Raw genomic sequence first — 15,025 nt, 5'->3', positions numbered from 1 at the left:
GTGGCCTCTCCCGTTGCGGAGCACAGGCTCCGGATGCACAGGCTTAGTGGCCATGGCTCACGGGCCCAGCCGCTCCGCAGCATGTGTGATCCTCCCAGACCGGGGCATGAACCCATGTCCCCTGCATCGGCAGGCGGACTCCCAACCACTGCGCCACCAGGGAAGCCCGCTTTTTTGTTTTTAAACAGCCTTATTGAGATATAATTCACACACCATACAATTCACTCATTTAAAGTATATAGTTCAATGGGTTTTGGTATTATTAATTTTTTTAAATTGTGTTAAAATATACATAACATAAAATTTGGCATTTTAACCATTTTTAAGTGTACAATTCAGTGGCATCAATTACATTCACATTGTTATGCAACCATCACCACAGTCTATTTCCAAAACTTTTTCATCGTCCCATACTGAAACTCTATACCCATTAAACAATAACTCCCCAAACCCTCTCTCTCCGCCATCCCAGCCCCTGGTAACCACCATTCTACTTTCTGTCTCTATGAATTTAACACGTACAGGTACCTCACGTAAGTGGAATCATACAGTATTTGTCCTTTTGTGTCTGGCTTGCTTCACTTAGCATAGTGGTCTCAGGGTTCACTCATGTTGTAGCATGAGTCAGACCTTCGTTCCTGTTTAAGGTTGAGTAATATTCCATTGAATGGACGTGCCACATTTTGTTCATCCATTCGTCAGTTGACGGACATTTGGGCTGTTTCTGCCTTTTGGCTATTGCTAGGTAATGCTGCTCTGGCCATGGGGGTACAAGTACCTGTCCAAATCCCTACTCTCAATTCCCTTGGGTGTATTCTTAGTTGTGCCTGGTTATATTTGTTTAAATTTTTGAGGAACTACCAAAAACTGGTTTCCACAGCATCAAGACCCTTGCTTTTTAACTAAAAACATACAGATATGCACCGTTTTCTCTGCAGATGTTTTAGGACAACATAAAAAATCTCTGAATATGTTTTGGCTTATAATTTTATCTATGTTTTGGGTTGGCCAAAAGGTTCGTTCGGCTTTTTCCGTCAGTTGGCTCTAGTAGCGTTTAGTTGTCTTTAACTTCATTCGAAACAATTGGATTGGATTGTGACAGCTGTCATATCAGAGTGCATTAAAAAAAAAACATCAAAATTGGTGAATTTTTGTGTAGACATTTTAATATTGAAGATGGAAGGAAAAACAACATTTTTGGCATATTATGATTTATTATTTCAAGAAAGGTAAAAACGCAAAAAATGATTTGTGTGGTGTATGGAGAAGGTGGTGTGACTGATCACATGTGTCAAAAGTGGCTTGTGAAGTTCCGTGCAGATTTCTTGCTGGACAGTGCTCCACAGTCGGGTGGACCTGTGGAAGTTGATAGCGAATCAAATCGAGATATTAATTGAGAACAATCAACATTATACCACGCGGGAGATAGCCGACACACTCAGAATGTCCAAATCAAGCGCTGAAAATCATCTGCACCAGCTTGGTTACGTGAATCGCTTTGATGTTTGGATCCCACGTAAGTTAAGCGAAAAAAACCTTCCTGACCGTATTTCCACGTGCGATTCTCTACTCAAACTTAATGAAAACATTCTGTTTTCAAAACAAATTGTGACGGGCGATGAAAAGTGGATACTGTACAATAATGTGGAATGGAAGAGATCGTGGGGCAAGCGAAGTGAATCACCACCAACCACACCAAAGGCCAGTCTTCATCCAAGGAAGGTGATGTTGTGTATGTGGTGGGATTGGAAGGGAGTCCTCTCTTATGAGCTCCTTCTTGAAAACCAAACGATTAATTCCAAGTACTGCTCCCAATTAGACCGACTGAAAGCAGCGCTTGATGAAAAGCGACCAGAATTAGTTAACAGAAAACGCATAATCTTCCATCCGGGTAATGAAAGACCGCGTGTTTCTTTGATGACCAGGCAAAACCTGTTACAGCTTGGCTGTGAAGTTCTGGTTCATCTGCCATATTCACCAGACATGGCACCTTAGGATTTCCATTTATTTAGGTCTTTACAAAATTCTCTTAATGGAAACAATTTCAGTTCCCTGGAAGACTGTAAAAGGCACCTGGAACAGTTCTTTGCTCAAAAAAAGTTTCAGGAAGATGGAATTATGAAGTTGCCTGAAAAATGGCAGAAGGTAGTGGAACAAAAGGGTGAATATATGGTTCGATAAAGTTCTTGGTGAAAATAAAAAATGTCTTTTATTTTTACTTAAAACCCGAAGGAACTTTTTGGCCAACTCGATATTCTTATCCCTAAGTCTATATACATCACCAATGACTCAGGTTTTGTAGTAATTGTTTTTTTATTTTGCTATTTAATGTTTTTCTTTCCCTAATTATAATGGTCCTTTAGCCTGTGTGGTTGCTGTCGCCGAGGCGTGACGCCCCGGTACACTGCCCTAAAGATCTGCGCCCGCAGGTCTGTTGGGCAGAGGTGAGGGGGGGTGTGGCATCCATGCAGAGGATCATGGGTGCCCGGCTCCTGTGATTCACAGCACCCCCGCCCCACCTCCCTGCAGGTGATCCGCAGGCACACGCTGGAAGAGAAGCTGCTCTGCCTGGTGCGGCACCGGGCAGGCCACCACTGCCAGAATGCCGTGATCGTCATCCTCATCCTGGCCTGGGAGGGCATCCCCCGAAGCCTCGGAGACACCCTCTACCAGGAGCTCACCGATACCCTCCGGAAGTACGGGAACCCCACCAGCCGGAGATGTGGCCTCAACGATGAGTATGTGGACGGTCCCAGTGGGCAGGGGTGGGGCAGTGGGGTCAGGGCCCTGTGTGTCCTGCCAAGTTAGGACTGTGGTGGAAAGAATGCTTACCTACGGATCTGGCCTGGGGTCTGGCCCTGGCTGGGGAGGCTCTCTTGACTCAGCTTAGCTTTGCTTTCCGCCCCAGGTTGACTCTGAGGCTCTAATAGTGGTAACAAGTGTGGAAAAGTGTGAGTGCCCCGCTAATATAAGGCATCAGTGGTACTCACAAGACCTACCCTTATAGGGTCCCCTCCCCCATTTTTTAAATTAAGGTATTTTTACTTACAGTAAAATTCATCCTTTGAGGTGTACAGTTTGAAGAATTTGACAGATGTTTACGGTCATGTAGCCACTGCCACAATGAAGATATAGAAGAGTTGCATCACCCCCCAGACTCCACCGTGCCCTTTTATAGCCAGGCGCTTCTCCCCACCCCTGGCAAACACAAATCTTATTTCCTGGGGCTTCCCTGGTGGTGCAGTGGTTGGGAGTCCGCCTGCCGATGCAGGGGACACGGGTTCGTGCCCCGGTCCGGGAGGATCCCACATGCCGCGGAGCGGCTGGGTCCGTGAGCCATGGCCCCTGGGCCTGCGCGTCCGGAGCCTGTGCTCCTCAACGGGAGAGGCCACAACAGTGAGAGGCCCGCGTACCGAAGGGGAAAAAAAAAAAAATCTTATTTCCTGTCCCTGTAGGGTTGCCTTTACGAGAATGTCATAGGAATGGAACCATACCTCATGCAGCCTCCTGAGTCTTGCTTCTTGCCCTGAGCACAGTGTTCTGAGTTTCATCTATGGATGTGTGTATCAGTAGCTCGTTCCTTTTCACCACTGAGCAGTATTCCACTGTGTGGGTGTGTCACGATTTGTTTATTCATTCCCCAGTTGGAGGGCATTTGGGTTGTTTCTGGATTTTATTAAGTGTTGGATGGTAAAGTCAGTGTTCATTGGTTTAAAGGCCTGTCAGCACCTGGGCCTGCAAGAAGCAGGCATGTTCAAACTCTGTGGTTCACATTCTTCCCGTTTGTGTGGTCTGTGTTGGAGCTGGTCAGGATATTAAAGTTAAGGCAAAGTGTAAACGTTATTGGGTTTTTGATTAGATCCTCCCCAGCCATCTCAAACAGCCCGTGTGCTTCTCCCCGCAGCACACTCTCAGACTTCAGGCTCGGGTGGGAGCCAAACAGGCTGCTCGGAGCTGATTCCCTGCCCACAAGGGTAGAGATTTGGGAAAGGAGCTGAGGTCAGGGAAGGATGTCATGGCCGTCACCGGGAGGCCAGTGGATGCCAGGCCTCAACAGGGCCTCCCCCCGAGGAAGGGGGAAAATTCCAGAACTAAAAATGTGCCTCGTATGCCTAACATGTGATATATGTTGCAGCCGTACCTGCGCTTGCCAAGGCAAAGACCCAAATACCTGTGGTGCCTCGTTCTCCTTCGGTTGTTCCTGGAGCATGTACTTCAATGGCTGCAAATATGCTCGGAGCAAGACTCCTCGCAAGTTCCGCCTCGCGGGGGACAACCCCAAAGAGGTGAGCACAGCCCCACAGGGAGCATGAGACCCTCCCACTCACCCTGTTCCACCTACTGCCTTTAATAGTCCCGGTGGGATGTAGGATTAGCACACTGTGACTCAGATGTGTAGAAAATGGAACTTCCTTTCTTTTTTTTGAACTGACCTTATCTTGCAGTGAAATAAGGTATGTGGGGTGTAGTGTGGAGGAATACGATGAGTGAAAAATTAGACTTACCAATTACAGGTACCTCAGACTCTTGCAGTTTAGAAAAGTCTCTTTAAGGTAAATGTTCAGATTCCTCATTAGAACTTGACCCGCTTAAAGGGTTATTTCTCCCCTCCATTATTCTCAAGACATCTTTCTGGGTGTGAACGTGTGGCACAAAGAGGGGCCACTGGCCCTCAGGCCACCTTCTGGCCGATGCTGGATGTCCCGAGGTGTCCCTCATCCTGCCTGGCTGCTGGGCCCACATCTCTGTGCACTTGTCCAGTTGTCTAGGTCCTTGGTGTCTCCTTGCTGGGGGCCTGGCACGGTCCTCGGGCACTGGTCTGGCATCCACATGGTATGGCCACTAGGCCTGAGGCCTCCTCCCGCCCACCAGAGCTCCTCCCCAACCCAGTGACAGCAGCACAAGGGGCCTCAGGGTCTCCTCTGCAGGCCGAGCTTAGGCTGGGAACCAGAAGCATCAGGTCAGGTCACCTCCCACTCTGCCACTTCTCTGTTGCCCTGGTTATGAGGGCCATCCCAAGGGGGTCTCCACTTGGAGTCCAGATGCAAAGCAGGCATAGGCCTGAGTGGTCTCTCTGTCATGTCTCCTCCAGCCTCCCTGCCTTCTGCCTCTGCTACTGTGAGAGGGGTACTGGATCCAGGCAATACCTTGATCCCAGCCTCTACCTTCCAAACCTCTCCAAGCTCCTTTTACCAGAAGGGCTTCCCCATTTTCCAGGAGACAGGGACTCTCCTGGGGCACATTTTTTTTACACCACATGTAAATTTCTATGCTCAGACTTACAAGCTTTGCTTTTCAGAAATAAAAGGAAGCACGTCCAAATTTAGAACCCCTTTTTTCCCCTCAAAGCCCAGCTTTCTGACTATTACACGACCTAGTCTAAGAGTCTGATTTGACACTAGACTTTTACTTATGGCAGTGCCTGGCCTCCCCCAGAAGCAGCAAATGCAGTTGCTTCAATGAATGGAGGAGTCCCAGTGCCACCAGGAACTAGGAATTACCATGAATGAAAATAATGGCTTTAATTTCTCACAAATACTTTCCCTGTTCCATCAGCTACCATTTCCTGTGCACTAAGTGCTGGGTACTCCGCCCAGCACCTCACAGGTGTCTCAGTTAATCTCATGACAGCCTGAGGATCTAGGCCCTGTTACTGCTCCCTTTACACGTGAGGCAAATGGTTTGCCCAGGGCCCTGTGACAGTGATGATGAAGTCAGCATTTAAACCCTGGCCTGTGTTTCCCCAGAGCTCACAAGCCTCACCCCCGTGTTGTGCTGGCTTCCGGCCCACTATGCTGGTGGCAGCGTCTGGAAGGCAGCCAGGGAGGTGCAGTGAGGCTGGCTGGCAACTCTGGCCGCCCTGCTGGACAGACAGCTGAGCCATTGGTCTCACCCTTCCATTTCTAATTCTGTGAGTTTGGTACATTTTTTCTTCCCTCTTCCTCTTCTTTCTTCTCCGTAAACTCTCCATGCCTGTGCTCAAGGCTGGCTAGGAGCCCCCATAGCCCAACTTGTTACCCTCAGAGAGCCAGAGAGAGGCTGCAGATACCTTAAACTCTCTGCCAGTCTGAGGGCTGCTGCTCTGTCGAGGGCAGCGCTATCCAGTGGAACGTTCTGTGATGATGGAAATGTTCTCTGTAGAAAACACAGCCACGGGAGCCACATGTAGCCACTGAGCATTTGAAACGTGGCCAGTGCAGTGGAGGGGCTGAATTTTTTTAAATTTTTAAATTTAAAAAAATTAATTGAAACTTCTTAATTTAAAAAAAAATTTTATTTAATTTTAATTAAAATGAATTTATATTTCAATAGCCACACATGGCTTGTGGCTAAACACATGAGATGGTGCGGGTCTAAAGGACAGAACATTGTGGTCTGGCCGTGTACCTGGCTGGTGATGGGCGCTGGGCCTAGCTGGCTGTGGGATTTCTAGCACGGGCCTCACCCACCTCTCCCTGCCTTTATTTACCTGTCTGGACCACTGCAAGAAGGACCCACGCCTGCCGCTCGTGCTTGTACATGCCTGCCATCCCGCACCTCTGACCTAGGGTGTTGAGCAAGTGCTTAGCAAGAGCAGGAACCTGTTCTAGGTGTTCTGAGCAGCACTGGGCTGGAGCCTGGCAGAACAGGTGCTTAGTAGTCAGGGTGACCAGACCCTCAGGCAGTGTCTTTCCTGGTGAGCTTCAGCGTCTCCAGCATTAAAACAGACCTGGCACCCCTCCCAGAGGGAACACCATAAAGATACCTGATAGCACCTTACTTCCTGCCTTCCCAGTGGCACCCCGGCAGTGGTTCTAGAATGGAGGTCAATTTCCCATGTGCAGAGTTTGCCAGGCAGGGCTGCCATGGAGGTGTGTGACTGTTCTTCTGTCCACAGGAAGAAGTGCTCCGGAAGAGTTTCCAGGACCTGGCCACCGAAGTTGCTCCCCTGTATAAGCGGCTGGCCCCCCAGGCCTATCAGAACCAGGTACTGAGTCTTGGGCTGTTCTGTGCCCACATGTCACCCACATCTCTGCCCAGGCTCCCTGAAGTGGGGGAACAGCGGAGTGGGTTCCTTACGGGAACAGCCCAGCCAGAGCTAGAGCAGTGATCTTTGTTAAGGTCTTTGTTAAGATCCCTTGTTTACACCAAGCTGACCACATCCCAGGCTGTCTCTCCTGTATCCTTGGTCTTTGTCTCTCTCCCCTTAATAATCCTCCACCTCCTCTGCTCTGGTTTCTACTGGGGAGGCTTGAGTTTCTCTCACCTGTCACTGCTGCACCCCATAGACGAGGTGAGAGGGACTTGAGATAACCCAGAAGGAAGTAACCCCTTATAGGGACTTCAGCCAGAAAACCTCCCTCCTACAGCCCAAGTACAAGATGGCTGTGGTCCTTAACCTCCTTCCTCCCTCCTTCCCTCTAAGACCTGGCCTCCCCCATGCCGAATCAGGGCCACTCACCTCAGGTCACTCGAGCAGCTGTCCTTGGCCATCCACACAGGTGACCAATGAGGAAATAGCGATTGACTGCCGCCTGGGGCTGAAGGAAGGGCGGCCCTTCTCAGGGGTCACGGCCTGCATGGACTTCTGTGCCCACGCCCACAAGGACCAGCATAACCTCTACAACGGGTGCACGGTGGTAAGGAAGCCTGTGACCTGTCACAGCCCCACCTGAGAGACGATCCTGGGAGGGCGCACACCTGTTCTCTGCAGATAGGTGGGCTCAAGGCAGGGAGGGTCCCTGCCAGACTACCTGCTCCTGCCCACTCCTCTGGGAAATGCAGGGGCAAGGCTGGCTTGGGTGCTGCAGAATGCAGCCTCTTGGGCACCCAGTGTCTCCCAGTTCTCTAAAGTGTGCTCCAGGTCTCTCTGAGCACTAGGATTTAAGTCCAAACAACCTTTTGATTCATGCATTGAGCAAATGTTTATTGTGCCTCAGGTACTGCTCTAGATGCCGGGGAATAAACCGGACAGAGTGCTGCCTAAAAATGTGATATAATGTCCAGTAGCAAGGAAGGCTGTGAGGAGAAGATGAAGTAGGGTAAGGGATGAAATGACAGCACATGCTATTTTAGATGACATGGAGAGAGGCCTGTATGAGGAGGGGCACCTGAGCAGAGATGCGGAAGTAAGGGACTGAATGCGTGAGGGTGGGGTGCTCCAGGCAGAAGGACCAGCGCAGGCAAAGGCTCGGAGGAGTGAGATTAGAGGGGCAGGCAGGGGTGAGGTCGCAGGGAGCATGGGAGGCTGGGAGGGCTGTGGGTTGTGCTCTAAGTGTGATGGGAAGCCCTGAGATCTCATTTATAAAGTCAGAAGCACTCTCTTGCTCCTGCAGATGGAGAATAAAATATGTTGGGGTAGGGGTGGGTGGGGGAGAATCAGAGCAAGCAGGCCAGGTAGGAGGCTGGGACACTTGTCCAGGCCAGAGGTGACAGGGCTTGGGCAGGAGTGAGGGTGGGGTGTGGGGAGTACTTGGACAGGTTGTGGGTTGATTTTGAAGGCGTAGCTGAGAGTAATTGCTGTTGGGGTGGACCTAGGATGTGTGAGTTGCTTGAGCAACTAGGCAAGTGTTGGTGTTTACTGAGATGTAGAATACCAGGAGAGACCAGTTTTGGGGTGAAAATCAATAATTCTATTTTGAGATGCCTGCTGGATGTCCAGGTGGAGATGTAGAGTAGGCAGGGGAGAGGGAGGGTCTGGAGAAATGAATTTGAGACTGGGGAGCACTGAGTTCATAGCCAGTGGAGAGCACTGAGTTTATAGTTAGGGCCATGAGCCTGGATGCTGGCCCCAGAAGAGTGAGTGCAGATGGAAAAGAGAGGAGGTTTGGGCTTGGGTGGGGGCACCCTGGAAGGGGTAATGTGGCTGTCTTCTCTGCTTTTTAACTAGGTCCTAGGAGACAGGGCTCCCAGGGGGGCTGTGGAAGAGGCAAGGGCACGGGCATATTCAACTGAAAGGGGGCTCCCAGAGTTGGTATAGCTTGTGTCCCCAAGGGGATGAATGGCCCAACCCTAGGATTTCATTTCTCCACCTTGTCCTCCTTTTCCATGTCCAAGACTGAGAAGCAAGATGGGGCAGGCTTCTGTCTACACTGTATTGTGAGGGTTTCTAGCTAAAATACAGAGGAAGAAGGAGGGGCCCTCCAGGACTAGGAGAGGGGGCAGGGAAGGAGGGTGGGGCACCAAGAGGTAGGAGCACAGTGAGGTTATTTGGATCCCAGAGCTTCCGGAGTTTGGAGTGAAAAATAAGTTTTTTCCAAAAATGAATAATATTTTTTGTTCTAATTAAACAATTATTTATTGTAAAAAATAATTTTAATACTACGAGCAAGTATAAAGCAAAAACGCCTGTTATCTCATAGGTAACCTGTGTTAGCATCGTGATGGCCGTCCATTCAGACACCTGAATGTGTGTGTGTGCACAGTTGTATACATCTTACACACTATGTGTATGTGCTGTTCCATGATCTTGCTTTTCTGAACCCAAGAATATGTGGTGGACAGCTTGCTGGTCAGTGGATATAGGCAGCACGTTCTAAGGCTGTGTGTGTGGCTGTGCCGCCACTTATCGACCAGTCTCCTGTGGATGGCAGTCAGTGCTTTTGGACTCCTCTAGAGACCACAGGGAGGGCGTCCTCAGCACAGCTTTGTGCAGTGGCCCCAGGATGAGGACACTTACAGCCCTGGAGTCCTCATTTGGCAGCTCACTGGGCAGCAGCAGGGTTTGTCAGGAGGCAGAGAGGGGAGAGAATAGCCCAGAGCTTTCCTGGGGATTTCGTGGAAAGGAATGGGCAAGGTAGGATAAGTAAGCTGAATAAGTTGAGGGTGGAGAGTTTGAATAATTTCTGCAGGCTCTGGGCTATAGAGGTGGTCCCTAGTTGTCAATACCTAGCCCTGGGGTGATTTAAGGCAGAGAGAATATTTGCCTGGTGTGTGAGAGTTTTATAAAGGAGATGGTTGGGGATGGGAACTCGGGGTTGGTTGGTTTGTGTATCAGAGTTGCACTGGCAGGGGATCATTTGCTATCTATAGGAATTAGCTAGTCTTAGGGGAGGGACGGTCCCTCCAGGATCAAGGCCCCAAATGCCAGAACATCAGGAATACAGAAAAAAAAAATATAGTCAATATAAGAGTAAAACGTAAATGAGAAAAAAAATCAATCAAACCTTATTAATAATCAGAGAAACACATACCAACGACGAGGTACATTTTGATAACAGGCGAAAGTTTTAAAGAAATTAATAGCAAAAGTATCAGCAAAAGTATAGGAAAATTGAAACTCATTCTGCCAGGGTAAGTGAAACACTGACGATCATCATTTTGGAGCGCAGTTTGGCAATATGTGGCAGTTCTCCCTTACGGCTTTTATTCTAAGGAATTAAGTATCTTAGAAAATCCAGTGAAAAGGATAAAAGTATTATTTATGATAGGGAAACAGGTTTAAGTGGTCATGAGGGATTAGTTAAATTAACACTGATACAGTGGAATAATATCGTGTGGCTCTTAAATCATATTGGGGAAGCATACTTAACATGTAAGAAAACATACTGTGTTAAGAAAAAAAAGTTATTCTAAAACTGTATGCATAATATAAATGATCCTATTTAATTATTAAAAAGTGAGTGTGTTCTTAATAACATTAAATAAATAACATTAAAGTCTAAAAAAAAAAAGTGAGTGTGTATATGACCAAGTATATGCAAGGGTTATTTCTAGTTGGTGGGATTATGGAGATAATTTTTATGTCCTTTGTGCTGGCCTAAATTTTCTACAACCAGCATATATAATTTTCAATTTTAAGGGCAAAAGGAGGCTGAGTGTTGAAGGCAAGGAGGGTAATGGTGGAAGGTCCGAGATCTGTGTGCTGACATGTAATGGCAATGATGGCAGTGGAGGGCAGAGCACATCTCCCAGTCGTGACCTGGCCCCTTTCTGGCCTTGTGACCCTGAGCCGGTCATCTTATCCCCCCAGAGCCTTGTTAGACAAAGTGAATGGATGTGCTTTGAAAACTGTCGAGCAGACTGTAAACGCTGGTGATACCGTTACTCTGTAAAGCTAGACAAATGCGCTTTTTAGATGCTCCGGAAAGTAATAGTGGATAGCTGGGGCTGGGACAGTGTGGGGAAGGGGCGGCCTTATGTGCGGGACGCTCAGCCCCTCCCGTGCAGTGTCTGGCTACCCCAAGCCCAAGCACCCTCCCCGTCTCTATGTTTGGGGCAGGTCTGCACCCTGACCAAGGAAGACAATCGCTGCGTGGGCAAGATTCCCGAGGATGAGCAGCTGCACGTACTCCCCTTGTACAAGATGGCCAACACGGACGAGTTTGGCAGTGAGGAGAACCAGAACGCCAAGGTGGGCAGCGGGGCCATCCAGGTGCTCACCGCCTTCCCCCGCGAGGTCCGGCGCCTGCCGGAGCCCGCCAAGTCCTGCCGCCAGCGGCAGCTGGAAGCCAGGAAGGCGGCAGCCGAGAAGAAGAAGGTTCAGAAGGAGAAGCTGAGCACTCCTGAGAAGATCAAGCAGGAGGCCCTGGAGCTGGCTGGCATCCCCACTGACCCAGGTGTGTGGGGAGAGGGTGCCTGGCGGGGGTGGCACGGGCACTGTTGGGTGGGGGGCCCTGGACGGCTCCCTTACCACCACTCTTCCTGCCTTGAGGTAGAATTCCATACAGAAAAGTACTGGGGTCTCTCAGCCACCTGGACCATCAATTGTCTTAATTTTGTCAGTCAGCGCCATAGCTGCAGCAGCCCCGGGAAACCAGGCCAGATGGGAGGCACCTGGGAGCCAAATGAAGGCGGTCTCCCTGTCTTCCCAGAGGGCAGCTGGGCGTCCCCCCCGGCTCACCGGCTCTCCTCGCTGCGGAAAGTACCGAGGCGGCAGGCGTGTGGTCTGCAGCAGGGTTTTCGGGTGTGGGGCGGCCCTCGTCCCTGCAGTGGCTGGCACGAGGGGGCTTCAGTGAGGCCGGGTTGAGTTCGCTAGAGTCGGGAAGAATGACAACACCGGAGCCCTGGGCGCTGCCGGCTGCTCTTCTGGGGCTTCCGTGGGGCCGGGCCACGCTGCGCTGCACTGGGAGCAAGTCCAGCCTCACTCGTCTCGCCCGCCCAGCAGAGGAAACCTCTTGGCAAGAGGGAGCGTCCGTCTCTGTGCTTCTCTGTGCTTCTTCTCTGTCTTGCCTCCTGTCTTCCTCAGGCCTGTCTCTGAAGGGTGGATTGTCCCGGCAAAGCCTGAAGCCCTCCCTCAAGGTGGAGCCACAGAACCACTTCAGCTCCTTCAAGTACAGCGGCAACGCGGTGGTGGAGAGCTACTCGGTGCTGGGCAGTTGCCGGCCCTCCGACCCGTACAGCGTTAACAGCGTGTACTCCTACCACTCCTACTATGCACAGCCCGGCCTGGCCTCCGTCAACGGCTTCCACTCCAAGTACGCGCTTCCATCATTTGGCTACTATGGCTTTCCATCCAGTAACCCCGTCTTCCCCTCTCAGTTCCTGGGTCCTAGCACCTGGGGGCACAGTGGCAGCAACAGCAGTTTTGAGAAGAAGCCAGACCTCCACGCTCTGCACAACAGCCTGAGCCCAGCCTACGGTGGTGCTGAGTTTGCCGAGCTGCCTGGCCAGGCTGTTCCCACAGACACCCACCACCCTGCTCCACACCACCAGCAGCCTGCTTACCCAGGCCCCAAGGAGTACCTGCTTCCAAAGGCCCCCCAGCTCCACCCAGTGTCCAGGGACCCCTCTCCCTTTGTACAGAGCTCCAGTTGCTACAACAGATCCATCAAGCAAGAGCCAGTAGATCCACTGGTCCACACCGAATCTGTACCCAGAGAGCCCGGCAAGATGGGCAAAATGCCTTTGCCCGAGGCGTCTCAGAATGGGGGACCCAATCACCTATGGGGACAGTACTCAGGAGGCCCGAGCGTGTCCCCCAAGAGGACTCACAGTGTGGGTGGCAGCTGGGGTGTGTTCCCTCCTGCAGAGAGCCCTGCTGTTGTCCCCGATAAGCTTGGTTCTTTGGGGGCTGGCTGCCTGGCCCCTTCCCACTTCCCAGATGGACAGCATCAGTGGGGGTTATTCCCTGGCGAGGGACAGCAGCCAGCCCCGCAGCCCGGAGGACGGCTGCGGGGCAAGCCGTGGAGCCACTGCAAGTTTGCGAACAGCGCCTCGGCCTTGGCTGGGCCCAGCCTAACTGAGAAGCCATGGGCGGTAGGAGCCGGGGATTTCAACTCTGCCCTGAAAGGTGGTCCCAGATTCCAAGACAAGCTGTGGAGCCCCCTGAAAGGGGAGGAGGGAAGGATTCCAACCCCGGGGGTGAGCCAGCTGGACAAAGCCTGGCAGTCCTTTGGCATGCCCCTGGGCCCCACTGAGAAGCTATTTGGGGCCCTGAAGACCGAGGAGAAGCTGTGGGATCCCTTCGGCCTGGAGGAGGGGACGGCGGAGGAGCCCCCCAGCAAGGGCACAGTCAAGGAGGAGAAGGGCGGCGGAGGCGGCGGCGCTGCTGGGGCAGAGGAGGCAGAGGAGGAGCTGTGGTCCGACAGTGAACACAACTTCCTGGACGAGAATATCGGCGGCGTGGCCGTGGCCCCCGCTCACGGCTCCATCCTCATCGAGTGTGCCCGGCGGGAGCTGCACGCCACCACACCCCTCAAGAAACCTAACCGCTGCCACCCCACCCGCATTTCGCTGGTCTTCTACCAGCACAAGAACCTCAACCAGCCCAATCACGGGCTGGCCCTCTGGGAGGCCAAGATGAAGCAGCTGGCCGAGAGGGCACGGGCGAGACAGGAGGAGGCCGCCCGGCTGGGCCTGGGCCAGCAGGAGGCCAAGCTGTATGGGAAGAAGCGCAAGTGGGGGGGTGCCATGGTCCCCGAGCCCCAACATAAGGAAAAGAAGGGGCTTGTCCCCACCCGGCAGGCGCTGGCCGTGCCCACGGACTCAGCAGTCACCGTGTCCTCGTACGCCTACACGAAGGTCACGGGCCCCTACAGCCGCTGGATCTAGGCGCCAGGGTGCCAGGGAGCCAGCGTACCTCAGCGTCGGGCCAGGCCCGAGCTGCCTCTGTGGTGCTTTCGCCCTCACACCTGGGGGCGGGTTGGGGGTGCAGAAGTCTTTTTATCTATATATACATATATAGATACGCATATATATGTATTTATGGTCCAAACCTCAGAACTGACCCGCCCCTCCCTTCCCCCCAATTCCCCAGCACTTTGAAGAAGAAACTACGGCTGTCGGGTGATTTTTTCGTGATCTTAATATTTATATCTCCACGTTGGTTTTTTTCCTCCCTTGTTTGGGGGGACCTTTTATTTTCTCTTGTTTTTAAAACTCTATCCTTGTATATCACAATAATGGAAAGAAAGTTTATAGTGTCCTTTCACAAAGGAGTAGTTTTAAATTCCATTTAAAATGTGTATTTATTGGATTTTTTTAAAAGTGACAATTGTAATGGTAAAGGATCGGCAGGAAAGGCCAGAAGCACTCATTCCTGCCCAGTTGTGCTGGGCCTGGTGAGCCTGGCCCTCTTGGGAGCTGACAAGGTTCTCTCAGCCATCGGCCCCTCATGAGCCAAGTGCAGGTTGTAGCCACCCACTGCATCCCTCCTGACAGACATGCCTTCCCTTCAGGGGAGGGAGCCCTCAGGACAGCTTCTGTCCTCTCTGGTAGGATGGGAGAATCTGTAGGAAAACAGCTGGGGTCCCTTTTCCAGTCCCCGGCTTGGAGTCGGGGATGGGGGCAGGTGCACCCCAGGCCAGGCACCTGAGATGCTGGCATAGATTTTCCCAGAAACCAGGTTGGAAGTAGACAGCTTCAAGCTTGCTAGTCTCCACACTGAATCCTCTCTGTCCCTTAGCTATCAAGTCACGTGATACCGTGGTCCCCTCGGCAGCACCTCGGGATGGCGCTGGAATCCAGAGGCTCTCAGGAGCCTCTTCCGCCGAGCTGACTAGCCAACGAATACTGGCCGAAGGAATTCGTCTTAGTGGCAGATTTTTGTTTTAAAAAATGCCCCAAAGTCTGTGCTGATACCGAAAAGGGCTACTGTATCTTTAAA

General features: G+C 51.5%; 1 protein-coding gene across 8 annotated transcripts in view; it reads left to right on the top strand.

Moving 5' to 3' along the window:
- Positions 1-14,384, top strand: part of TET3 (tet methylcytosine dioxygenase 3) — a 111,732-nt gene extending 97,348 nt beyond the window's left edge. For 7 of the 8 annotated variants that reach the window (XM_049696118.1, XM_049696119.1, XM_049696120.1 and 4 more), the window contains 6 exons: positions 2,530-2,738; positions 4,136-4,286; positions 6,878-6,967; positions 7,482-7,619; positions 11,201-11,537; positions 12,167-14,384. In XM_049696118.1, the coding sequence (XP_049552075.1) occupies positions 2,530-2,738; positions 4,136-4,286; positions 6,878-6,967; positions 7,482-7,619; positions 11,201-11,537; positions 12,167-13,971 (2,730 nt within the window). In that variant the 3' untranslated portion in view covers positions 13,972-14,384. The remainder of the gene's footprint in view (positions 1-2,529; positions 2,739-4,135; positions 4,287-6,877; positions 6,968-7,481; positions 7,620-11,200; positions 11,538-12,166) is intronic. The other variant, XM_049696121.1, reaches the window with a different exon arrangement.
- The last annotated feature ends 641 nt before the right edge of the window (positions 14,385-15,025 follow it).

This window comes from Orcinus orca, chromosome 13 (genome assembly GCF_937001465.1).
Source record: "Orcinus orca chromosome 13, mOrcOrc1.1, whole genome shotgun sequence".
Classification (NCBI taxonomy): Eukaryota; Metazoa; Chordata; class Mammalia; order Artiodactyla; family Delphinidae; genus Orcinus; species Orcinus orca.
This window is presented reverse-complemented; position numbering and strand designations above follow the sequence as displayed.